A 25,915-nucleotide genomic window follows, 5' to 3' on the forward strand; every position below is an offset into this window, starting at 1 on the left:
CTATCTAGAAACTTCTTATATTATATATTCAGAACGTATTTGTGGCCCTGAAAAGGGCCTTTTTGGTTGTTGTACAAACCACACTCTCGCAGCGTGTCGTGTCGCAATACGAACTACCTAAACCCATTACACTAAAAGTGTATTGAGAAGACAGATAGCATACGAGGAACGACGGACGCTTACTTGGAGCTGGTGTACTTGGTGACGGCCTTGGTGCCTTCACTGACGGCGTGCTTGGCGAGCTCACCGGGCAGCAAGAGCCTCACGGATGTCTGCACCTCCCTGCTGGTGATGGTGGACCTCTTGTTGTAGTGAGCGAGGCGGGAGGCCTCGGCGGCGATGCGCTCGAAGATGTCGTTCACGAAAGAGTTCATGATCGACATGGCCTTGCTGGAGATACCGGTGTCGGGGTGGACCTGCTTGAGCACCTTGTAGATGTAAATGGCGTAGCTCTCCTTGCGCTTATGCTTCTTCTTTTTCTTCGAGTCCGACTTGGAGATGTTCTTCTGGGCCTTGCCGGATTTCTTGGCGGCCTTACCGCTAGTCTTGGGTGGCATTGTGATATAGTTAGATGCTTACAGTACGATAGTCGAACTGAGAATAAAAATTTCGTTTTTTTTTTTTTTTTTTTTTTTTTTTTTTTTTTTTTTTTTTGAACCTGACTTGGGCTCTATTGCAGGGGGGGGCAAGTAGAGCGGTAGGACTGTGTGGGGGGATGGTAGCCTGGGGAAAATCCAGGACCCTTCCGCATCACACGAGACGGTTTTTGCTACGCTGGAATACTCCTAAAGAGTTTTCGCTCCAGCGCAGATCGGTTGAGCGGTCTCAACCTGATCTGAGGGTGTAAAGGGAATCGAGCTAATGGGAGTTTTGTCGCTGGTTCGCTACAACCTAGCCTAGCCGAGAAGACTCCAGCAAGAAACTCAGCTAGGCCCGACGACTGTCGGAATGATGCTAACCGGTACGCGGCGGTACCGGGTTGATAACGGACTGAATGTGTCGATGTGGTCGCGTGGTGGACGTCCCCGCCGGCGGGCAAGCCTTTGTGTACGCGTTGTGTCCGCGATGGACGCCGCACGCTCAGCGGCCATCCTAGCGATGGACGCTGAGATTGCGTCGTCCGGATCCGTGAGTGTGTGCCTGGGACGACGGACCGAGCGTCCCCTAATCAGTGTGGATCGGGTTACTTCAGAGGGGGGAGGTGGAGGAGTGGGAACGTAGTTCGCAGCCTTCCTAACTAACGGATTTCTATGGTGCGGAGCGTTATCAAAGTAACGCCGCGAAGTCTGCTTAAAGAAACCGTAAATGGAGTTAAGCCCCGAGTCACGGTGCAAACTGAGGTTCGTCTGGTACCACGGGGCACCAGTCGCCCTACGGAGGAAACGATTTTGAACGACCTGAAGCGGCTTGAGACTTGACATACTCACGTGTGAGAATGCCACACTTGAGTATGTCATGATTGGACGAACACAAGTCTTGTAAAGGGTCAGCTTATTTCTAAGTGACATTTTACTAAACTTGTTAATCATCGACCCGAGCCTTCCTAATACGAACAGCGCTCTGTTACGTACCCTACGGATGTGGTTTCGGAAAGTCAGCCGACGGTCGAGTGTGACGCCGAGATATTTGACCTCGTTCACCCACGGGATGGGTTGGTCAAATAGCCGTACCGGTTCCACCTTCCTTTCGACCGGCGCGGTGAAAGTAGGGTGGAATATGATAGCCGCGCTCTTATCCGGATTGACTTCAATACGCCAAAGACGAAACCATTGACCGAGGTCGATGATTGCCTCCTGGAGGTATTTCCGGATAAGGTCGCGACGAACGTGAGACGTGAAAAGCGCGGTGTCATCAGCAAACAGACCAAGTTGCACCATCGGGTGTCTTGGAATGTCATTTGTGAACAACGAATAAAGCGTAGGAGAGAGGACGGAGCCTTGCGGGACTCCTGCCCTAATGGGGTGTGGGGCTGATAGCGTTCCCTCCAATCTGTAGCAAAAGCTTCTGTCCGTAAGGAAATCTCGTATTATGAGTACGAGTCTATCCGGCATTCCGATCTGATATAACTTGTATATCAGCCCGTTATGCCAGACCTTGTCGAAGGCTTTTGCTACGTCAAGAAAGATCGCACCAGTCTTTACCCCACTTAGCCGTGAGAAGCCGTCTAAGATGTGCTCCGTGAGGCGGTGCACCTGCTGGACACACGAGTGCCCTGCGCGGAACCCGAACTGTTCGTCAATGACGATTGAATTTGCGACCGTGAAGTTAAGAATCCTAGTAATAAGGATTCGCTCGAATAGCTTCGCGACGGAACTAAGTAAGCTAATCGGCCTGTAAGAGGACGCAGACGTACGGGGTTTACCCGGTTTCGGAATTCCGATGACCGTTGCACGTTTCCACGCGGCTGGAAAGTGACAATTGGTCAGGGCGGCATTGAAGATGCCGACCAAAACGAGCAGTAGATGCGCGGGCAAAAGTCTCAGCATGCGGTTGGAAATGCCATCCGCACCCGGAGACTTCCGAACACGCAGATACCTTACGCGGGAGCTGACTTCCTCAACCGACACCGGAACGAAAGGTGAAGTTACTGGGAGACGCGATCTCCTGTCCACCTCGGAATTCACCCTCTCGACGTGGGCTTCATCGGCAGGCAGGAGGCTGGGCGTACATTGGGACTCTAAGCTACTCGCAAGGCATTCGGCTTTCTCGTCGTCCTCGAACGCGGGGGTCGGGTGATCCGGGCGATCCAAGGGGGGAGTAGACCAAACGGCATCTGATTTGAGAGATCTAGCTAGTTTCCAGTACGCCAGATGACTAGGCTTTATCTCACCCATCAGATCCCTGAACGAGTTCTCCCGAAATTCGGCAATTCGCTGCTTGGACTCGCGGCACAAGTCCTTCAGGATTTGACGGTTTTCGGGGGAAGGCCAGTTAGAGTAAGTCCTGATAGCACGATTTTTCCTAGTCACCAACTCTCTCAGCTCCCTAGGCAGAGGGCGGCGTTGGATGTCCTCGGCCGACACCTCCCTTGAGGCCTCGCTTTTTACAGCGTTGAGGTAGTTGGTGAAAAGGTCGATCGCTTCGTCTGTCTGTTGAGTTGTGGTAATGTTGTCGGGGATGGCTCTTAACAGGGGAGAATCTGTCTTTAGGAGACCACGCGCTACCTGATCCCAGTCCACAACTGTCCTGGTAGGAGGTGCATGATTAGGGTGCGGCCCGAGTCTCAAAAGGACCGGCCTGTGATCGGAGTTTAGTTCGTGTACCACTTCTATAGAACGCAGGGTTAACCCTACGTTCTTTAGGAGTGCTATGTCAAGTATGTCGGGTCGGTGTTCTACGTTATGGGGATAGTGAGTGGGTTCAAGGGGAGTGAGGAGATCGAAAGGGATGCTTTCGAGCAAGAGACGATTGAGTCGGATGCCGTTGGGGTTGGATGCCACGCATCCCCATTGAACATGCTTACTGTTTAGGTCTCCGGCCACGATGACCGAAGGACCTAAGGAGGCGAGCCTATCAAGGTCAGTCTGAAGTATGTCGCGTTGTGGTGAAAGGTAGGTTGACGCAATCGATATTGGGGGATGACCTTCCATCGATATGCGGCAGACCGACACTTCCATGTTAGTCAGTGGCGGGGAAAAATTTCGTACTAAGTTGCGCTCATTTTGTTAAAGCGGAGAACGGGAAATAGGGGATTAAAGATCGAGCGTCGCGCTCGCGGTATATCGACCAATAGCGTTCGTGCATCATTAGTATCGTCGGTCGGCATGGTGGGGAGTGAGAGCGCGTATTGATATTACTTACATATAGGTATTATTATTTTGATTATAAAATATATCAAATGCCGTATAGATTATACCATCATCAGTTTTGTTCAAAACCGTAGGCGGATAACAATTATATTATTTAAATGTATATAGCTTTATGTTTATTTACTATTGTTGTTGTTGTTACAGTGACACACTGCTGTAGATGAGCAAGTAATAGCTCTGAGCCATCACATTACCTTTATTTGTCGTTTATTTATTATACTTCTTGACGAAACGATGTCTCAAGTCTCTCATATAGAGACGTGTGTAGTGATGTGTTTTGCAATCAGAAAAATAATCTTATTAGAATTCAGAATTATCTACTTACCGTAAGTAATAACATTCATTCATTCATTCATCGTTCATATATATGTATATGATATAATTATATTGATCGATCGAATGACATCATACACGTATGCGTTATGCCATGAAACTTACAACGTTATCACAGAATCATATTGTGGCCCTGAAAAGGGCCTTTTGTAACGGTCACTCGGGCGGGAATATAACAGAGGCCACATTCACCAAACGCCGGGTGTTACCGCTAGAGATGTAGCCTGATGAGAAGTGAGTACACTTAAGCCTTCTTCTCGGTCTTCTTGGGCAGGAGCACGGCCTGAATGTTAGGCAGCACACCACCCTGGGCGATGGTCACACCGGAGAGGAGCTTGTTCAACTCCTCGTCGTTGCGGATCGCCAGCTGGAGATGCCTAGGGATGATCCTGGTCTTCTTGTTGTCGCGAGCGGCGTTGCCTGCCAACTCGAGAACCTCAGCGGCCAGGTACTCCATGACGGCGGCTAGGTACACCGGGGCACCGGCACCGACGCGCTCGGCGTAGTTGCCCTTGCGTAGAAGCCTGTGGATACGACCGACGGGGAACTGAAGTCCGGCACGGTTAGAACGGGACTTTGCCTTTCCCTTAACCTTGCCACCTTTACCGCGTCCAGACATGTTTAAAGAGAGATTTAAGTTTAGTTTACACACACGAAACGAGAGCACGATTGCTTGCTTGCGAGTGTATACGCTCTTTTTTAGTAGTTGCCTTTATTTTATACGTTCACGGTGTACGCTGATAGTGGGGATACAACGAGCCGACATAACACGAGCCCGATCGACCAATCAACGAGTCGCGTGCAAGAGCGCAAATTAGAAAGAGATAGATATAAAATAAAAACATTTCAATTTATACATCAAAGTATACCTAATAAAAATGACACAATTAACAAAAAATATTCCGTAAATTATATACTTATATTTATGTAGTTGTTGTTGTTGTAAATCTAAGACTTCAAATAATACAGTTATATTTATCATCATTCACCATCGATAAGAAAATATTCTGTGTAAGTATTCATGAAAACCTAACCTAATCAGTCTTATCAGTGAGATCATCAATAATCTTGAGACTTTTGCCATAAGACTCGATTTGAGATTGACTTTTTATATTGATTGCGATCGATCGACTCGTGTATGTATGTGTGTGTGTGCTTATTGCAATGAAACAGAGGCGATATGAACCTTTGAATAAATTTGTTAGCCCTGAAAAGGGCTTTTTGATGTGCGTTTAACGCGCACAGGCGTATGACGAGAGGCGTGTGAACAGGCGACACGTCGTCGTATATACGATATATAGCGACGACAATCGACATATCCTCCACCATCACGGCCGATGTAAGTACGACGACGACAATGTGACGCAGTCTTCTTACTTCTTCGAGGCAGCCTTCTTGGCGGCGGGCTTCGCTTTGGGAGCGGCCGCGGCCTTCTTGGGCTTGGGAGCTTTAGGCTTCTTGGTCGGCGGCTTCGCGGTCTTCTTGGCCTTAGGCGCGGCGGCGCTCTTGCCCTTGGCGGGGGTGGAAGGTTTCTTCGCGGCGGGCTTCTTCTTGGCGGCGGCAGCCTTCTTGTCCTTCGTGGCGGCCTTAGGCTTGGCCGGGGACGCAGCGGCCTTCTTCGCCTTAGCGGGCTTAGCTGCGGCGGGCTTCTTAGCGGCGGCTGAAGATTTAGCGGCGCTAGATTTCTTGGCCGCGGCGGGCTTCTTGCCGGCCGATGATGACTTCGACTCCAGTTTGAAGGAGCCGGACGCGCCCTTGCCTTTGGTCTGAATGAGTGCGCCGGATTCGACTGCGCTCTTAAGATATTTTCTGATGAAAGGGGCCAGCTTCTCGGCGTCGACCTTGTACTGGGCGGCGATGTACTTCTTGATAGCCTGCAGGGACGAACCGCTTCTCTCCTTCAACTCCTTGATGGCGCTGTTAACCATCTCGGACGTCTTAGGGTGGGTGGGTTTCGCCTTAGGCTTCTTAGCGCCAGCGGAGGCGGACGCCTTAGGCTTCTTCGCGGGCGTCGCCGGGGCGGGAGCGTCGGCAGCAACTGCGGTGTCGGCCATATTTATTTATTTATTTATTAATCGTCAAGTAAGTAAGTAAAGTAAATTAGTAAATCGCACAAACTGCGCAAAGAGAATACAGCGGACGCGTGTAAGCGGAGCGCTGCGCTGGCGAGTACTAAACACGGCTTATTGGGGGCGCCACTTTTTATATATACTCCGGCTTAACCGTAACGCAGACCCTCATGTCGCGGGACGTTTTCTCGTAATAACACTTCCAAGTTTTCACTTACTCGTTTATGATTAAACTAAATTTATAGTGAATTATATTATAATGATTATAATAAAATTGCACATATACATTCTTTATGAATTGATATACGTATTTTAATAGAAGTTTTAGGATTTGGAACGCCGATAAACGAATGAGAGAACTTTACTTTTGGTATTATAGGTTGCGGACACCTCGGGTCAGTTTAAAAAGTGATTTTTCTTAATTAAAATCACATCTAACACTATTATGTGTCCTCCAGTTAAATGCGAAGATACCATAGATAGATGTGACACAATAACAACATTAGAAAATTATATTTATAATGTTATTTTGACTTGTTGTCTTCACTGTCGTAAAACAGCCGTACCGCGACTTGGATTGCATTGCCTACGTTCAGTGGTTTGCTCTCTGCCGGTACCGACGTAAAACGGGATAGGTACTTTATATTAAATTTAAATAATTATGTTATGTTATATTATACATTAAGATATCGTATTAATGAATATTATTATAATTCGTATAGTTAAACTCTCTTCTTCTACGAGGATCATACAGCGCGACACGTGCGTGCGGGCATCGTAGTAGGTAAGAGTCTCGTGTAGGTCGTCGTTTAGATTTATTTAGTTTTTGGTCCGGCGTATTTATTTATAATAATTTAACGTATGATATTATCTGAATGTTGATATTGGAACAAACGATATAAATTATTTTGACATAAAAATCTGTTTAGGTTGATATGTATATATTATATGTAAGTACCTAAATATTATGTATTCATCATCATAGGAACACGAGAAGTCTAAAACCTGTGTTTATATTATACTTTCTTTTTTTTTTTTTTTTTTTTTTTTTGTAAAGTGAGGTGAGTGGGTGCGGGGATGTTGGGTGTCCCTGTCCGTTTTGTGCACTATTTGCGAATCCTTTATCTAATTGGTCAGTTCATCGACTAGTCGTCATTATCAGTAGCAGATCACTCACAGGTCAGGTGAGGTTCGCGGGTAAAGTAAAATGTGGTGTGTGCGGTTGCATGTGATTGTTTATAAGTATATGATGGTGTTATTAAAAAAAAAAAAAAAAAAAAAAAAAAAAAAAAAAAAAAAAATATATATATATATATCTTTTACCAGTTAATTAATATTTTCTTCTTCGGGTTGGTGTGGTGAAACTAAAAATGTTGATGAAACCCTCAAGATTCCAATTTTGTATGTACCGCTCGTGGTTCAATTTTGGATTGTTTCGCTTCCTCTGGTATCAATAGATACTTAGCACAAGCGATGCTTACGAGCTGGACGCTGTAGAAGTTAGAAGTGTTGCGCGGTGCCGGGTAAGTAAGTAATTGTAATAAATGTACGTACCACCTACGACGATACTAGATTATTAGTAGTTATTTAGTAGATATTTTGGATAACATAGGATGGGTAGAGATCGATTGTTTGTCCGTCTGTGTCGCTACTGAAACTTTTTATCGTAATCGTATCATAGAATTATTTGCGGCCCTGAAAAGGGCCTTTTTTTTTTTATTTGCGTCTGCGCGATACGGTAATACCCACGTTAGTACATATTACACGATATCGCGCGCGACGACGCTGACAGTGCAGCGCTTAACCTCCGAAACCGTAGAGGGTGCGGCCTTGACGCTTCAGAGCGTAGACGACGTCCATGGCGGTGACGGTCTTCCTCTTGGCGTGCTCGGTGTAGGTGACCGCGTCACGGATCACGTTCTCGAGGAACACCTTGAGAACGCCGCGGGTCTCCTCGTAGATCAGGCCGGAGATACGCTTGACGCCACCTCTGCGGGCGAGACGACGGATGGCGGGCTTGGTGATACCCTGGATGTTATCACGGAGCACCTTCCTGTGGCGCTTGGCTCCTCCTTTCCCCAGACCTTTACCTCCCTTACCGCGACCGGTCATTGCGACTTGTTGTAGTAGAGATTAGACTTCTCGAACGGAATACTCAACACACGACTTGCGCCGCGCGTCGACACGAGTGGAATAGCTAGCTAGCTTCCATTGCTTCTTTCGCACCTCCGAAGGAGGGGCGAATTGCCTTCCCATCCTTACATTGGATCTTTGGCGGTTTCTATCCGCCGCCCGTTACAACGGGCGGGTCTCTTGAGGCCCAAAAAGTGGGCTGGCATCTTAGCGGGCTCGTATGGCCCTGTTGTTGTTGTTGTTATTGTTTGGGGCTTCTAGGTCCATCCGGGCTGCTCAAGACCGCAACGAGGTCGTCGAAGAGGTCGGCAGCCGGGGGCGTGCGGTAGGTGGGTGCTGGCGCTGGCGGCGGCGTGACGCGTCTGGGGCTTCTGGGTCCGACCGGCATGCTTAAGACCTCTAAGACGAGGGCGTCGAAGGGGTCGTTGGCATCCGGGGGTGTGCAGTAGGTGGGTGCTAGTGCTGGCGGCGGCGTGGGGCGTGCGGCAGTTTCGAGGGCTGGTGCCGGAGCTGTTGACGGAGTCTGGGCAGACGTCGTTTGAGTTGACGCTGTTTTCGTGGTGGCAGTCTTGAGTGTGGGCTTCATTTTCGCAGCGGTTCCGGGCTCCTTCGCCGGCTGCGGTCGTACCACCCCCCTTTGGGTGGGGGGGTTTGCCGGCGCCATCAATGTTGAAGGCGCCGACTCTTCCACCGTGGGCTTGGCGACCGTGGCGTTGGTGATGGGGCCTGGGCGCGACGGGGCCGAGAAATATGATTTCCCGGCCTTCCATAGGCGGTAAGCCCTCTTGAAAGCAGGGCAGTTTCTGTGGTTTCCTGGGTGCGGTCCCCTACAGTTCCTGCATGTGGCTTCTACTTCCAGTGGTCTCGTGCACTGGCCGGCCCAGTGCGGTTCAGCGCAGCGGACGCAGGCCAGTTGTCGGTGGCAGCCATGAGAGGAGTGGCCAAAACCTTGGCAGCGGTGGCACTGCGCGGGCCCCTTCTTCCCGCGCCATGCCTCCACCTTGATTCCCCTCAGATGGAGTAGCTCAGACACCCCGTAGATGCCCGCGTGGTCCCGGGCAGTCCCCGCGAGCTGAACGAAGTAAATGCAGCCCGGGCGTCCCGCTCTCGCGTTGATCTCCTTTACGTATTCTACGGGGTGGCCCAGCTTCTCCAGGGCGGTCTTGACTTCCTCTGAAGGCGTGTTGATGGGGAGGCCTCTAACGGCCACTTTGAGCCGCTTCTCGCTCTCCAGCCCGTAGATGTTGAAAAGCGGCTTAATGATGTCTGAGGTCTCTCCCTTCTTCTCGGCTTCTGTGATGGCAGCGGTCGCTTCTTTTTCCAATTTGGATAGGTGGCGAATTACCATGCGGTATTCCTCCTCGGAGCGGGGTTCGAAGCGGATGCCCTCCCCTATCGGCGTAGTGAAGGGCGGTGTCCCAAGTACTTGCGTAAGGTCCTCTAGGACCCTCGGCCAGTTGGGAAGAATTTCGGCGAAAATGGGTGGGTACTTGAGTTTTTTTTTTTTTTGAGTACCCACATCATCTTCACCGCAAGGCTGCTTGGCACTATTGCTCTTTTTAGTGCAGGTATCTTTATTTTTTTGGGTGCTGTTGTTTTTTTTAATGGTATCGTCTTTTTTTTTTGCAGCCTTGCTGCCGGTGGTCGCTGTGTGCGCGTTGGCTGCGCCCGAGGGGAGGGCTGCGGCCTTCGCGTAGCTGCTGTTGCTGTTGGAGGTTATTGCTCCCGGCTTGAGGGCTTCGGTGCGTGCTGTGGCGCTGTCAGGGCCCTTGTGGGGGCCTGGTGTGGGTTGCAGGGCGGCTCTCGCTTGGGCGCGGAGTCGCGGGTCGGTAGGCGGAGACGGGTTTTGGCAGACCCGTTTCGGTTCCTTCTTCTCTGGAGGGCTGCATTCCGGTCCCCTCTTCACTGCCGAAGGTGACAGGAGGTCCGGGTGCTTCTCCACGAAGCGGAGTAGAGGGGCGTCTTCAGGCAGCAGCTTTCCCGCCTCTCCCAGGGCATGCCCTTGCAGCCTGATGTATGCCGCCATCCACGCCTCCATGGCTGGAGACATGTTGCCGACCTCCCCCAGGCGAGCCACCAGGATGCGATCACGATCCAGTAACTCACGAGGGGTAAGCCGGCACAGGGCTTCCCGTGAAATCGGGGAAAAGGTGCTTCCCGGGGCCGCGTCGGCCGCTTGCCACGGCTCTGGGGAGCCGTCAGCGGGTGTCGGGGTCAGGACGTCGCTGAACTCGGCGAGCTCGTCGTCGTGTTTGGCGTCTGGCTGCGGTGTCGTGGGTGCGGGTGGATGCGAAAACCCGCTTTTCGTACTACCTACCCGTCCCGTGTGAGCGGGGGGGTCAGTTTCCGTAGGCGGGTTTCGTGCGGGTATGCCGGAAACTTCCCGTTCCGATCTACCCACCTCATCCGCGGGGACGAGGGGGGACCGTCGCGAGTTTTCCCGGCGCGGCTTCATCTTCTTTGGGTCCACTTGCGACGCTTTACTGCCGGCCGAGGTCCATGTTCGGGTCCTCGCGGCTGCAGGGTTCAGTGGAGACGCTGGTAGTCCCCTCCGGCGGGGCCGGGCGCGATTCGCCTATTTTTTCCGTAGGAAAAAACACGAACGAATTAGCTGGTGCGCGAGTAGGGTGCGTCCGTGCAGGTGGGTACCGTTGGCAATCCTAGCTAGCTAGCCATCATTTTGCCGCTATTTATACGTTTTACCCTATTGCGGGGCGACGGGGGACGGGGTAAGATATATCAGAGCATTATTATTTGACTTACTTTTCATATATCTAAAGAAATATAATATTATATATACCTATTGATAAATAATTTCATATTATATGATATTTAAATTAATTTTGGATACTTAGGTTTAGACGTAGGGGATAATATATACTATAAAAACGGCGGCCGGCTTACGGATTAGATCCTCTTGTGAAGGATTCTTCTCCTCTAATATTTTTGTAAGCATTCAATCAGTGGTAATAATTTTGTCGATATAATAAAATAGCGCTTAATATGAGAGTCACGTGACGATTTTAATTTACTTTCCAATCTATTAGTGTGTTAACTCCTATTATTATAGGAAATAAGTTCTTTCTTAAATAATCCTTACAGTATAGTAGTATTTCGTGTATTGCAGTTAAATTTCATATATACCTCCGTACATTTTGTGTACGGTTGGTTATGTGTAAATTATATATATATATTTTTTTTTTTTTTTTTTTCGTAATGACCATGCAGTGATCGATCGATCGATTTATCTACGCAAGTGTTTGTTCAAAGAAACAATTGTGAATTTTAGAATCATGTGTGGCCCTGAAAAGGGCCTTTTGATATATGACTGACAGAAGCGTCACGTTCGCACGTCCAGACGCAAAACGCGTGGTACAAAATAATACATATAATGTAACCGTATGCGTTCGCGCAGACTGCGTCCTGTGATGTTGCTCCGTGCCAGTTTAAACGTGGTGGTTTAGGCACGTTCACCGCGGATCCTGCGAGCCAGCTGGATGTCCTTGGGCATGATGGTCACACGCTTGGCGTGGATAGCGCACAGATTGGTGTCCTCGAAGAGACCGACGAGGTAAGCCTCGCTGGCCTCCTGGAGAGCCATAACGGCAGAGCTCTGGAAGCGCAGATCGGTCTTGAAGTCCTGAGCGATCTCACGCACCAGACGCTGGAAGGGCAGCTTGCGGATCAGAAGCTCAGTGCTCTTCTGGTAGCGACGGATCTCACGGAGGGCGACGGTGCCGGGCCTGTAACGATGGGGCTTCTTGACGCCGCCGGTGGCGGGCGCGCTCTTGCGGGCCGCCTTGGTGGCGAGCTGTTTGCGGGGCGCTTTACCACCGGTGGATTTACGAGCGGTCTGCTTGGTACGGGCCATTGTGAATAATAATAATACGCGTGCGTGTACGTTACGTTAACGAGTCACGAGAGGGAATAAGCGATTTTTCGCCAGCGAGTCGCTATTTATACGTGCTGGCTGGTCGGAAAGGGACGGGGTTAGTGTCCGTGTGAGCGAGAGGGCTATAAAATTCACATACACGTCCCCCTCGCCCCTCTTCCTTTCTCACCAACACAAAATTTCTGATTAGAATAACAATAATATAATTGAAATATTAATTAATAAATAAATAAATAAATAAATACATACATACATACATACATACATATATTTCATTTAAATAACAGTCATCGCTATCGAAATTCGCCTCGATAGCCGGTTCAATCGAGTTAGGTCAGGTTATTAAAGTTAGGTTAGTATTTTATAAAATAGGTTTATAAGTTAGGTCAGGTTATGTTAGGTTTCGCGGAGTTAGGTTTGATCGAGTTAGGTTAGGTTAGGTCAAAGTTAGGTTAGGTTTTTTTTTTTTGTCACTCAAAACCTAACCTAACTTTTTTTTATAATGTCAGGTTATGTTTGGTTTCGCGGAGTTAGGTTTGATCGAGTTAGGTTAGGTTAGGTCAAAGTTCAAACCGATCAAACCTAACTTTTTTTTATAATGTCATTCAAAACCTAACCTAACTCCGCGAAACCTAACATAACTACTTATTTTATAAAAACCTAACCTAAATTTAATATCCATAACGTCTCACGTTACACATATGCATACACTAAGTGTATGTGTGTATTGTTGATTCCTTATTTAATACTCTTACATGTTGATACAACTTTCGTGTTGATACCGATTGACACCGTATGCACGGCTATCTAGAAACTTCTTATATTATATATTCAGAACGTATTTGTGGCCCTGAAAAGGGCCTTTTTGGTTGTTGTACAAACCACACTCTCGCAGCGTGTCGTGTCGCAATACGAACTACCTAAACCCATTACACTAAAAGTGTATTGAGAAGACAGATAGCATACGAGGAACGACGGACGCTTACTTGGAGCTGGTGTACTTGGTGACGGCCTTGGTGCCTTCACTGACGGCGTGCTTGGCGAGCTCACCGGGCAGCAAGAGCCTCACGGATGTCTGCACCTCCCTGCTGGTGATGGTGGACCTCTTGTTGTAGTGAGCGAGGCGGGAGGCCTCGGCGGCGATGCGCTCGAAGATGTCGTTCACGAAAGAGTTCATGATCGACATGGCCTTGCTGGAGATACCGGTGTCGGGGTGGACCTGCTTGAGCACCTTGTAGATGTAAATGGCGTAGCTCTCCTTGCGCTTATGCTTCTTCTTTTTCTTCGAGTCCGACTTGGAGATGTTCTTCTGGGCCTTGCCGGATTTCTTGGCGGCCTTACCGCTAGTCTTGGGTGGCATTGTGATATAGTTAGATGCTTACAGTACGATAGTCGAACTGAGAATAAAAATTTCGTATGTATGTCATCTCGATACCCTTTTGGGAGGGTGTGAGGGGTCTCTTCAACATCCCTGTTGCGGAGACTGAATCTGTTTTCGCGCCCCATCTTCGTGGGGCGGTCTTCCACCGTCGATTTTTGGACGGCTGCGCGATCCGGTGTAGGCCAGCTTTATCGCTACCGGCCGTTATCCAACCCCGCAACCCCTAGCCTGGTGATACCGTTTGAGCGGGGCCAGGTTTCGGGGCCGCAGTGAAGGCGACCGGCAGTTTAGGCTGGCGTGTGCTTCTTAGGTGTCATCCGAGTGTGTGTGGTGTTGTTGTGTCGTCGACGACGTCTTCTTCTTCCTCTTCTTCGTTGTTGTCGTCGTCGTCGTTGTGTAGGAGGGCTCGGGGGAGATGCCGAGCCCCGTGTAGGTCCGGTGGTCGTGTGTAGTGTGGCGCGATCCCTCGTAGATGGTCGTGGCTGCAGTTGTCCGCGCGGTCATACATGACCCGCGCGAGACGCTCGATGAACTCGTCCAGGCTGCGCCACTTCAGGTACTCGGCGATGGCTGCGTTGCTGACGAATCGGGTTGCTGCGACGATGGTCCGTAGCGAGAGTGTCTCCTGGCTCCTCATCCTCTGCTTGTTGAACCTGGAACAGAAAGAATACCAGGCTGGTGTAGCGTAGGTTAGTCGAGAGCGGACGTAAGCTTTGTACAGACCGACTTTGGTCCGTACAGGGAGCTTGCTGCAGAAAACCGGGCGGAGGTTCATTCGAGCGGTTTTCGCTCGTCTGATTGTCTCCGCCGTGTGTTTCTGCATGGTGAGCCGCCTGTCTATGGTCACCCCCAGATATTTCACTGTGGGTGACCACGTGAGCGGTTGTCCTAAAAGAGAAGGAGGTGCGGGCAAGTCTCGCGCTTGCCCTGTGATGAGCGCTTGCGTTTTGCCCACATTGACTGATAGCCTCCATTTGGAGAGCCAGTCAGGAAGGGCGTCGAGCGTCGGCTGGATCTTGGAGACTGCATGCGGCATCTGAAAAGATGAAGCATAGTAAGCGGCGTCGTCAGCAAAGAGGGCTAGTTGCGCTTGTCCTACGACTGGTATGTCGTCGGTGTAGCGCGCATAGCACGAGGGCGATAGGCAGCTCCCCTGGGGGACTCCTGCCTGTATTGGGCGGTCCTGCGACACCGTGCCTTCCACTTGTACGTGGAAGCGTCGGTCTGCTAGGAATGATGCGATGATTCTCACGATGCGGCGGGGTGCTGTGGACAGAGAAAGTTTGTATATTAGACCTTCGTGCCAGACTCGGTCAAAAGCTTTCTCCATGTCTAGGAGGACAGCGACTGTGTACTCCTTTTTGTTGAGCGCCATGCCCATGTGGTGTAGGACACGGGTGAGCTGCAACGTGGTGGAGTGTTGAGACCTGAAACCAAATTGCTCCGGCCTGGGTTGGATGTGTGGCGAGAGGTGCCGGAGCAGCAACCTCTCGAATACCTTTGATAGGTTGCATAGCAACGTGATAGGCCGGTAGCTCTCCGGCTTTCTTCTGTCCTTCCCGGGTTTGGGAAGGACGATGACCCGTCCCGTCTTCCAGACGGTGGGAAAGTGCCCCGACCGCAAGATCCCGTTGAACAGGCGCGCCACTGCCGCTAAGGTGTTTAGCGGCAGTTGGCGGAGCGCCATGTTCGGGATCTCGTCGGGGCCCGGTGCCTTCTTCGGATTGCAGTGGTGCCTGATAGTCGCCTTGACCTGTGAAGGAGAAAAGTAGATTGGATCATCGTGGGTTTCGACCGGCACGTTGAGATAGTCTCTGACGTGCTGTACGATGTCCGCTGTGTGTTGCGGGTCTGTGTCGGGGAAGGGCCTGAATTGCTGCTCAAGGCTGCGAGCGAGTATTTCCGCTCTGTCCTTGGCTGCGTATTTCAGGATTCCGTCGGTGTCGTCCTCTAGTGGGTGTATCGGCTCGGGTTTCGAGCTGAGTTGTCTGCATAACCTGTGGATGGAAGGAACGTGATCGGTTAGGCTATCGATGTGCGCTTCCCAGCTTGCAGCTCTGTGCTCGTTGAGTTTGTCCTTTAACAATCGCTCCAGACGATTGAGCTCGGTCTTTACAGACTGAGCCCTAGTCCTTTGCCACTGTTTCCTGTACCAGCGCTTTTTCTCCAAAAGCGCTTGAAGCGGCCTCGGGAGCGGTTTGCGCCGGTCTGTGGGCGGGATGATGTGGGTGGCCTCGGCTAGGGCCGCCTTGATGTCTCCGGTGATTGTGGCTGCTGCTGCATCGACCTCTTCTGCGGTCGATATGGGACCTGTACGGGGAGAATTTACCATGGCTTCTGTGAAAGCCGTCCAGTCGTAGCGGCGTCCGGGTCCTCTGTTGAGTCTCGTCGTCGGTTGGTCTGCGATGGTCAGGAGCACCGGCCTATGGTCGGATGTGAGATCGTAAAATACCTGGTGCCTCATGAGTGTATCGACTCCGCGAGAGATCGCAAAGTCGATGGTGGTGCCCCTGTTGTACACGTCTGAGCCGTGATAGTGAGTGGGCTCGTAGGGCCCTCCCACTACCAGATCGAGGTCCTCCACGATCTGGTAGATAACGTTTCCCGCTTGGGAGTGCGCGGAGGAGTTCCAAGCGGAATGCTCGGCGTTGAAGTCCCCGGCCAGGATGGTCGGCACGGGGGAGTCCACCAGTAGTCGTTTGAGGTCGGCGCGCATCTCTGCCGGTCGGCAGTGTCCGCAGGGCCTGTAGATAGCAAACAAGCGCAGATTATGCCTTTGTAGTTTGATATCTATCCCCAGTGCGGATAGTGAGGCTGGCTGGTCGATGTCCACCATTTGGTGGATGATTGTCCTCTTGACAATGACTGCTAGGCCTCGGTAAGCGTACCCGGTTTCCGGGTTTGCCTGGTCGAGGCGGTACACGATGTACCCACTGGCTGAAAGCGTGTTGGACGCTTTCAACTTTGTCTCGCAAATCAGCATGATGTCGACGTCTTGGCTGTGGAGAAAAGTGCGCAGATCATTAAGTTTACCGCTTAATGTCTGCGCGTTCCAATATACTACCCTTAAATCTTTCTCTTTTAGGCCGTAAAAGAGTGTAGCTGGCGAATAACTTGCGTTATTGCTGGGGTGAGCTAGGCCTGAGTTTGGTCAGGCCTAGACAGAGACTTAATAGCTAACACTACCTCGTCTAGCGTTGGTTTCAGGGACGCAGTTACCGCGGTTTGCACCGCGGCAACTATGTCCCTGCGCAACGCTGTGGTGTCGATCTCTGCTTGCGACATCCTCTGCGGTTTGTGTTGTGGCTGCGGCAGTCTGCGTTGCCCGGGCTGGCGTTGCCTCGGCAGGTTGGCGGGTGCCATTAGGGAGCCTGTGGAAGACTCCTCCACCAGGTTAGGCGTGTCCGAGGCCCTAGTGTCCGGGCCTCGTTGCGGGCGGCGGGTTGGCGGGCGGCGTGAGTAGGAGCGGGTGCCCCCTCGCCAGTTGCGCAGCTCCTGTAAATATGTCTCACATTGCTTGTGATTGCCCGGGTGGTCTTTGTAGCAATTTGCGCACGTTGCTGGCTCCTCTCTCGGTCGCGTGCACTGGTGTGACAAGTGCGGCAGGGCGCATTTCACGCATCGCACCGGTCGATGGCATCCCTGTGAAGAGTGCCTAAAGCCCTGGCACCGATAACATTGCGGTGGCCCGGGTTTACCTCTCCAAGGTTCGACACGAACCTTGGTGTTGATGTTCGCGATGCTTGTGAGGTCCAGAAAACCAGGGTTTTCTCGCTCCGTGCCGTCGAGCTGGACGAAGAAGATGGTGCCTCCTCGTCCTCTGCCTGTGGAGATTAAGCGTGCATGTGATACAGTATACCCCTCTGTTTCGCACGCGTCCTTCACGTCCTGCACCGTCATGCTTGACGGTAGGCCGCGGATTGCAGCCTTCATTGGTAGGGTCGACTTCTCCGGATGCTTGACGAACTGGATCCTCGGGTCGAGGGCCTGCTCGCTGCTGAGGTAGGAGAATACCACTCGGTATTCCTCCCCGGTCCTGGGATAGAACCGTACCCCGGTCGGTTCGACGTTCTCGGTTTTGGCCTCAAAACCGAGACGCTTGTTGATGGCCCTCAGGTGGTGGGCCGGGTCTGGGAGGACCTCGGCCAGGATCTGGGGCGGTTTGGCCTTCTTGGTCGGGGGCGGCGCCTGCTGCTTCTTCTTCTTGCTGGTTGCGGTATCTGTGGGCAGAGAAGTGGCGGTTTTAGGTGGCGATTTGGCCGCTTCCGCGTACGCGTTGGCGCTTACTACCGGCGTGGGTAATAGCACTTTGCGTGGCGGTGGCTGTTGTGAGCCTCCGGCGGCGGGTGTAGCTGGCTCTATCGTGTCCATCGGCTGCGAGACCTGTGGGCAGACGGCGGGTTGAGTAGGCCCACGCGCCACAGGAGTGATGCGGTTACATTCCCGCTTCTCCTCCTGTGCCGGCGGGCTGTCCTCGTCCCGTCGCCTCTTCTGTTGGCGCGCCCTAGAGTGCGTCAACAGGGTTGAGAGCAGCGCCGCCTCGAGCGGGCCGAGGGTGCAACTGTCTAGCGATCCCCGAGCTACTCTGTCGAGTTTCTCGAATATCGCCATCCAGGAGGCCCCGGTCATCTCGAGGCCGGGCTGAGGGCGGCAAGGTGACTGTTGGCGGCGATGCGGTGAGTTGGCCGGCGTGATGAGGTTGCCGGCCGGCTGCGGCGGCGGCAGTGGACTCTCGGCGCGCAATGCATTACCACCACGTGGTGACAAGTCAAGCGGCGATGAGTCATCGCGTGACAAGTCACAACGTGTTGGGACCTGTTTGGTCGCTGACTGCTCCGCCTCCCCGTCCCCGGGCGTTCCGGAGGTGCATCTGGCCTCAGCGCCCAAGCCTTCGTCGGAGCCCCCCACGGAGTCTTCGAAGTCAAGGTCCTCTTCCGAGTCACTTGACGCCGAAGACCCCGTGTAGCTCCCACAAGCTGGTAAGCGCCTTGGCTTTGTGCACTCCGTTACGTCCGGAGAAGGGGTTTGCGTGAGCTGGTCGTTGGCCTGAGGTCGCATCACCCCCGTCGAGGCCGCTGCCGCGGCCGAGTCCTCCTCCGATGTGGCCTCCGTCCCCTTGGTAGGCGTCCTATAGATGCCCATGGCTGTGGCGTGTGTGTGCGGTGTCGGCGTGTTGACCTGTAATTAACACAGGCGTGAGCACAAGATAAAATACAGATGGCAGTGGGTTGAGACTGGGCTTGTAAACCCCGTTTGTGGCACCACCGACAAACGGCCCCGCTAGCGCCTGGTGGCTTTAGTTGGCACCGTTAGGTTTCCACCAGCAAACGATCTCAGCGAGGTCTTTTCAACACTGGGGGCCACTGAATTTAAAATAATAAATAATAATAAATCGCCTTTATTATTATTTATTATGTACTTGCACAACACTGGCGTTAACACACGACAACTAGTGAGTTGGGTAGGGTGCGTAAGTCTCGAGAGCGTGCTCAAGCGCGTGCGTTCCCGTCAACGTCACAGTTAAAAAATTTCGTACTAAGTTGCGCTCATTTTGTTAAAGCGGAGAACGGGAAATAGGGGATTAAAGATCGAGCGTCGCGCTCGCGGTATATCGACCAATAGCGTTCGTGCATCATTAGTATCGTCGGTCGGCATGGTGGGGAGTGAGAGCGCGTATTGATATTACTTACATATAGGTATTATTATTTTGATTATAAAATATATCAAATGCCGTATAGATTATACCATCATCAGTTTTGTTCAAAATCGTAGGCGGATAACAATTATATTATTTAAATGTATATAGCTTTATGTTTATTTACTATTGTTGTTGTTGTTACAGTGACACACTGCTGTAGATGAGCAAGTAATAGCTCTGAGCCATCACATTACCTTTATTTGTCGTTTATTTATTATACTTCTTGACGAAACGATGTCTCAAGTCTCTCATATAGAGACGTGTGTAGTGATGTGTTTTGCAATCAGAAAAATAATCTTATTAGAATTCAGAATTATCTACTTACCGTAAGTAATAACATTCATTCATTCATTCATCGTTCATATATATGTATATGATATAATTATATTGATCGATCGAATGACATCATACACGTATGCGTTATGCCATGAAACTTACAACGTTATCACAGAATCATATTGTGGCCCTGAAAAGGGCCTTTTGTAACGGTCACTCGGGCGGGAATATAACAGAGGCCACATTCACCAAACGCCGGGTGTTACCGCTAGAGATGTAGCCTGATGAGAAGTGAGTACACTTAAGCCTTCTTCTCGGTCTTCTTGGGCAGGAGCACGGCCTGAATGTTAGGCAGCACACCACCCTGGGCGATGGTCACACCGGAGAGGAGCTTGTTCAACTCCTCGTCGTTGCGGATCGCCAGCTGGAGATGCCTAGGGATGATCCTGGTCTTCTTGTTGTCGCGAGCGGCGTTGCCTGCCAACTCGAGAACCTCAGCGGCCAGGTACTCCATGACGGCGGCTAGGTACACCGGGGCACCGGCACCGACGCGCTCGGCGTAGTTGCCCTTGCGTAGAAGCCTGTGGATACGACCGACGGGGAACTGAAGTCCGGCACGGTTAGAACGGGACTTTGCCTTTCCCTTAACCTTGCCACCTTTACCGCGTCCAGACATGTTTAAAGAGAGATTTAAGTTTAGTTTACACACACGAAACGAGAGCACGATTGCTTGCTTGCGAGTGTATACGCTCTTTTTTAGTAGTTGCCTTTATTTTATACGTTCACGGTGTACGCTGATAGTGGGGATACAACGAGCCGACATAACACGAGCCCGATCGACCAATCAACGAGTCGCGTGCAAGAGCGCAAATTAGAAAGAGATAGATATAAAATAAAAACATTTCAATTTATACATCAAAGTATACCTAATAAAAATGACACAATTAACAAAAAATATTCCGTAAATTATATACTTATATTTATGTAGTTGTTGTTGTTGTAAATCTAAGACTTCAAATAATACAGTTATATTTATCATCATTCACCATCGATAAGAAAATATTCTGTGTAAGTATTCATGAAAACCTAACCTAATCAGTCTTATCAGTGAGATCATCAATAATCTTGAGACTTTTGCCATAAGACTCGATTTGAGATTGACTTTTTATATTGATTGCGATCGATCGACTCGTGTATGTATGTGTGTGTGTGCTTATTGCAATGAAACAGAGGCGATATGAACCTTTGAATAAATTTGTTAGCCCTGAAAAGGGCTTTTTGATGTGCGTTTAACGCGCACAGGCGTATGACGAGAGGCGTGTGAACAGGCGACACGTCGTCGTATATACGATATATAGCGACGACAATCGACATATCCTCCACCATCACGGCCGATGTAAGTACGACGACGACAATGTGACGCAGTCTTCTTACTTCTTCGAGGCAGCCTTCTTGGCGGCGGGCTTCGCTTTGGGAGCGGCCGCGGCCTTCTTGGGCTTGGGAGCTTTAGGCTTCTTGGTCGGCGGCTTCGCGGTCTTCTTGGCCTTAGGCGCGGCGGCGCTCTTGCCCTTGGCGGGGGTGGAAGGTTTCTTCGCGGCGGGCTTCTTCTTGGCGGCGGCAGCCTTCTTGTCCTTCGTGGCGGCCTTAGGCTTGGCCGGGGACGCAGCGGCCTTCTTCGCCTTAGCGGGCTTAGCTGCGGCGGGCTTCTTAGCGGCGGCTGAAGATTTAGCGGCGCTAGATTTCTTGGCCGCGGCGGGCTTCTTGCCGGCCGATGATGACTTCGACTCCAGTTTGAAGGAGCCGGACGCGCCCTTGCCTTTGGTCTGAATGAGTGCGCCGGATTCGACTGCGCTCTTAAGATATTTTCTGATGAAAGGGGCCAGCTTCTCGGCGTCGACCTTGTACTGGGCGGCGATGTACTTCTTGATAGCCTGCAGGGACGAACCGCTTCTCTCCTTCAACTCCTTGATGGCGCTGTTAACCATCTCGGACGTCTTAGGGTGGGTGGGTTTCGCCTTAGGCTTCTTAGCGCCAGCGGAGGCGGACGCCTTAGGCTTCTTCGCGGGCGTCGCCGGGGCGGGAGCGTCGGCAGCAACTGCGGTGTCGGCCATATTTATTTATTTATTTATTAATCGTCAAGTAAGTAAGTAAAGTAAATTAGTAAATCGCACAAACTGCGCAAAGAGAATACAGCGGACGCGTGTAAGCGGAGCGCTGCGCTGGCGAGTACTAAACACGGCTTATTGGGGGCGCCACTTTTTATATATACTCCGGCTTAACCGTAACGCAGACCCTCATGTCGCGGGACGTTTTCTCGTAATAACACTTCCAAGTTTTCACTTACTCGTTTATGATTAAACTAAATTTATAGTGAATTATATTATAATGATTATAATAAAATTGCACATATACATTCTTTATGAATTGATATACGTATTTTAATAGAAGTTTTAGGATTTGGAACGCCGATAAACGAATGAGAGAACTTTACTTTTGGTATTATAGGTTGCGGACACCTCGGGTCAGTTTAAAAAGTGATTTTTCTTAATTAAAATCACATCTAACACTATTATGTGTCCTCCAGTTAAATGCGAAGATACCATAGATAGATGTGACACAATAACAACATTAGAAAATTATATTTATAATGTTATTTTGACTTGTTGTCTTCACTGTCGTAAAACAGCCGTACCGCGACTTGGATTGCATTGCCTACGTTCAGTGGTTTGCTCTCTGCCGGTACCGACGTAAAACGGGATAGGTACTTTATATTAAATTTAAATAATTATGTTATGTTATATTATACATTAAGATATCGTATTAATGAATATTATTATAATTCGTATAGTTAAACTCTCTTCTTCTACGAGGATCATACAGCGCGACACGTGCGTGCGGGCATCGTAGTAGGTAAGAGTCTCGTGTAGGTCGTCGTTTAGATTTATTTAGTTTTTGGTCCGGCGTATTTATTTATAATAATTTAACGTATGATATTATCTGAATGTTGATATTGGAACAAACGATATAAATTATTTTGACATAAAAATCTGTTTAGGTTGATATGTATATATTATATGTAAGTACCTAAATATTATGTATTCATCATCATAGGAACACGAGAAGTCTAAAACCTGTGTTTATATTATACTTTCTTTTTTTTTTTTTTTTTTTTTTTTTTTTGTAAAGTGAGGTGAGTGGGTGCGGGGATGTTGGGTGTCCCTGTCCGTTTTGTGCACTATTTGCGAATCCTTTATCTAATTGGTCAGTTCATCGACTAGTCGTCATTATCAGTAGCAGATCACTCACAGGTCAGGTGAGGTTCGCGGGTAAAGTAAAATGTGGTGTGTGCGGTTGCATGTGATTGTTTATAAGTATATGATGGTGTTATTAAAAAAAAAAAAAAAAAAAAAAAAAAAAAAAAAAAAAAAAAAAAAAATATATATATATATATCTTTTACCAGTTAATTAATATTTTCTTCTTCGGGTTGGTGTGGTGAAACTAAAAATGTTGATGAAACCCTCAAGATTCCAATTTTGTATGTACCGCTCGTGGTTCAATTTTGGATTGTTTCGCTTCCTCTGGTATCAATAGATACTTAGCACAAGCGATGCTTACGAGCTGGACGCTGTAGAAGTTAGAAGTGTTGCGCGGTGCCGGGTAAGTAAGTAATTGTAATAAATGTACGTACCACCTACGACGATACTAGATTATTAGTAGTTATTTAGTAGATATTTTGGATAACATAGGATGGGTAGAGATCGATTGTTTGTCCGTCTGTGTCGCTACTGAAACTTTTTATCGTAATCGTATCATAGAATTATTTGCGGCCCTGAAAAGGGCCTTTTTTTTTTTATTTGCGTCTGCGCGATACGGTAATACCCACGTTAGTACATATTACACGATATCGCGCGCGACGACGCTGACAGTGCAGCGCTTAACCTCCGAAACCGTAGAGGGTGCGGCCTTGACGCTTCAGAGCGTAGACGACGTCCATGGCGGTGACGGTCTTCCTCTTGGCGTGCTCGGTGTAGGTGACCGCGTCACGGATCACGTTCTCGAGGAACACCTTGAGAACGCCGCGGGTCTCCTCGTAGATCAGGCCGGAGATACGCTTGACGCCACCTCTGCGGGCGAGACGACGGATGGCGGGCTTGGTGATACCCTGGATGTTATCACGGAGCACCTTCCTGTGGCGCTTGGCTCCTCCTTTCCCCAGACCTTTACCTCCCTTACCGCGACCGGTCATTGCGACTTGTTGTAGTAGAGATTAGACTTCTCGAACGGAATACTCAACACACGACTTGCGCCGCGCGTCGACACGAGTGGAATAGCTAGCTAGCCATCATTTTGCCGCTATTTATACGTTTTACCCTATTGCGGGGCGACGGGGGACGGGGTAAGATATATCAGAGCATTATTATTTGACTTACTTTTCATATATCTAAAGAAATATAATATTATATATACCTATTGATAAATAATTTCATATTATATGATATTTAAATTAATTTTGGATACTTAGGTTTAGACGTAGGGGATAATATATACTATAAAAACGGCGGCCGGCTTACGGATTAGATCCTCTTGTGAAGGATTCTTCTCCTCTAATATTTTTGTAAGCATTCAATCAGTGGTAATAATTTTGTCGATATAATAAAATAGCGCTTAATATGAGAGTCACGTGACGATTTTAATTTACTTTCCAATCTATTAGTGTGTTAACTCCTATTATTATAGGAAATAAGTTCTTTCTTAAATAATCCTTACAGTATAGTAGTATTTCGTGTATTGCAGTTAAATTTCATATATACCTCCGTACATTTTGTGTACGGTTGGTTATGTGTAAATTATATATATATATTTTTTTTTTTTTTTTTTTCGTAATGACCATGCAGTGATCGATCGATCGATTTATCTACGCAAGTGTTTGTTCAAAGAAACAATTGTGAATTTTAGAATCATGTGTGGCCCTGAAAAGGGCCTTTTGATATATGACTGACAGAAGCGTCACGTTCGCACGTCCAGACGCAAAACGCGTGGTACAAAATAATACATATAATGTAACCGTATGCGTTCGCGCAGACTGCGTCCTGTGATGTTGCTCCGTGCCAGTTTAAACGTGGTGGTTTAGGCACGTTCACCGCGGATCCTGCGAGCCAGCTGGATGTCCTTGGGCATGATGGTCACACGCTTGGCGTGGATAGCGCACAGATTGGTGTCCTCGAAGAGACCGACGAGGTAAGCCTCGCTGGCCTCCTGGAGAGCCATAACGGCAGAGCTCTGGAAGCGCAGATCGGTCTTGAAGTCCTGAGCGATCTCACGCACCAGACGCTGGAAGGGCAGCTTGCGGATCAGAAGCTCAGTGCTCTTCTGGTAGCGACGGATCTCACGGAGGGCGACGGTGCCGGGCCTGTAACGATGGGGCTTCTTGACGCCGCCGGTGGCGGGCGCGCTCTTGCGGGCCGCCTTGGTGGCGAGCTGTTTGCGGGGCGCTTTACCACCGGTGGATTTACGAGCGGTCTGCTTGGTACGGGCCATTGTGAATAATAATAATACGCGTGCGTGTACGTTACGTTAACGAGTCACGAGAGGGAATAAGCGATTTTTCGCCAGCGAGTCGCTATTTATACGTGCTGGCTGGTCGGAAAGGGACGGGGTTAGTGTCCGTGTGAGCGAGAGGGCTATAAAATTCACATACACGTCCCCCTCGCCCCTCTTCCTTTCTCACCAACACAAAATTTCTGATTAGAATAACAATAATATAATTGAAATATTAATTAATAAATAAATAAATAAATAAATACATACATACATACATACATACATATATTTCATTTAAATAACAGTCATCGCTATCGAAATTCGCCTCGATAGCCGGTTCAATCGAGTTAGGTCAGGTTATTAAAGTTAGGTTAGTATTTTATAAAATAGGTTTATAAGTTAGGTCAGGTTATGTTAGGTTTCGCGGAGTTAGGTTTGATCGAGTTAGGTTAGGTTAGGTCAAAGTTAGGTTAGGTTTTTTTTTTTTGTCACTCAAAACCTAACCTAACTTTTTTTTATAATGTCAGGTTATGTTTGGTTTCGCGGAGTTAGGTTTGATCGAGTTAGGTTAGGTTAGGTCAAAGTTCAAACCGATCAAACCTAACTTTTTTTTATAATGTCATTCAAAACCTAACCTAACTCCGCGAAACCTAACATAACTACTTATTTTATAAAAACCTAACCTAAATTTAATATCCATAACGTCTCACGTTACACATATGCATACACTAAGTGTATGTGTGTATTGTTGATTCCTTATTTAATACTCTTACATGTTGATA

General features: G+C 49.2%; 7 protein-coding genes and 1 pseudogene across 7 annotated transcripts; all 8 read right to left on the reverse strand.

The window, feature by feature from the left end:
• Nucleotides 1-179: 179 nt before the first annotated feature.
• LOC134752240 (histone H2B) lies at nt 180-557 on the reverse strand. The gene has a single exon (XM_063687868.1). The coding sequence runs from the start codon at nt 555-557 to the stop codon at nt 180-182; it is 378 nt and encodes a 125-aa protein (XP_063543938.1).
• Nucleotides 558-4,386: 3,829 nt separating this feature from the next.
• LOC134752365 (histone H2A) lies at nt 4,387-4,761 on the reverse strand. Its single transcript, XM_063688045.1, has one exon. The coding sequence runs from the start codon at nt 4,759-4,761 to the stop codon at nt 4,387-4,389; it is 375 nt and encodes a 124-aa protein (XP_063544115.1).
• A 754-nt stretch (nt 4,762-5,515) lies between these two features.
• Nucleotides 5,516-6,196, reverse strand: LOC134752352 (late histone H1-like). The gene has a single exon (XM_063688033.1). It carries the CDS (start codon nt 6,194-6,196, stop codon nt 5,516-5,518), a length of 681 nt encoding a protein of 226 aa, XP_063544103.1.
• A 1,815-nt stretch (nt 6,197-8,011) lies between these two features.
• Nucleotides 8,012-8,323, reverse strand: LOC134752434 (histone H4). The gene has a single exon (XM_063688142.1). The coding sequence runs from the start codon at nt 8,321-8,323 to the stop codon at nt 8,012-8,014; it is 312 nt and encodes a 103-aa protein (XP_063544212.1).
• Nucleotides 8,324-11,804: 3,481 nt separating this feature from the next.
• LOC134752435 (uncharacterized) lies at nt 11,805-25,130 on the reverse strand (annotated as a pseudogene).
• On the reverse strand, nt 13,219-13,596 carry LOC134752044 (histone H2B). The gene has a single exon (XM_063687605.1). It carries the CDS (start codon nt 13,594-13,596, stop codon nt 13,219-13,221), a length of 378 nt encoding a protein of 125 aa, XP_063543675.1.
• LOC134752045 (histone H2A) lies at nt 19,893-20,267 on the reverse strand. Its single transcript, XM_063687606.1, has one exon. It carries the CDS (start codon nt 20,265-20,267, stop codon nt 19,893-19,895), a length of 375 nt encoding a protein of 124 aa, XP_063543676.1.
• LOC134752043 (late histone H1-like) lies at nt 21,022-21,702 on the reverse strand. Its single transcript, XM_063687604.1, has one exon. It carries the CDS (start codon nt 21,700-21,702, stop codon nt 21,022-21,024), a length of 681 nt encoding a protein of 226 aa, XP_063543674.1.
• Nucleotides 25,131-25,915: the final 785 nt, after the last annotated feature.

This window comes from Cydia strobilella, chromosome 24 (assembly GCF_947568885.1).
Source record: "Cydia strobilella chromosome 24, ilCydStro3.1, whole genome shotgun sequence".
NCBI classification, from domain to species: Eukaryota; Metazoa; Arthropoda; class Insecta; order Lepidoptera; family Tortricidae; genus Cydia; species Cydia strobilella.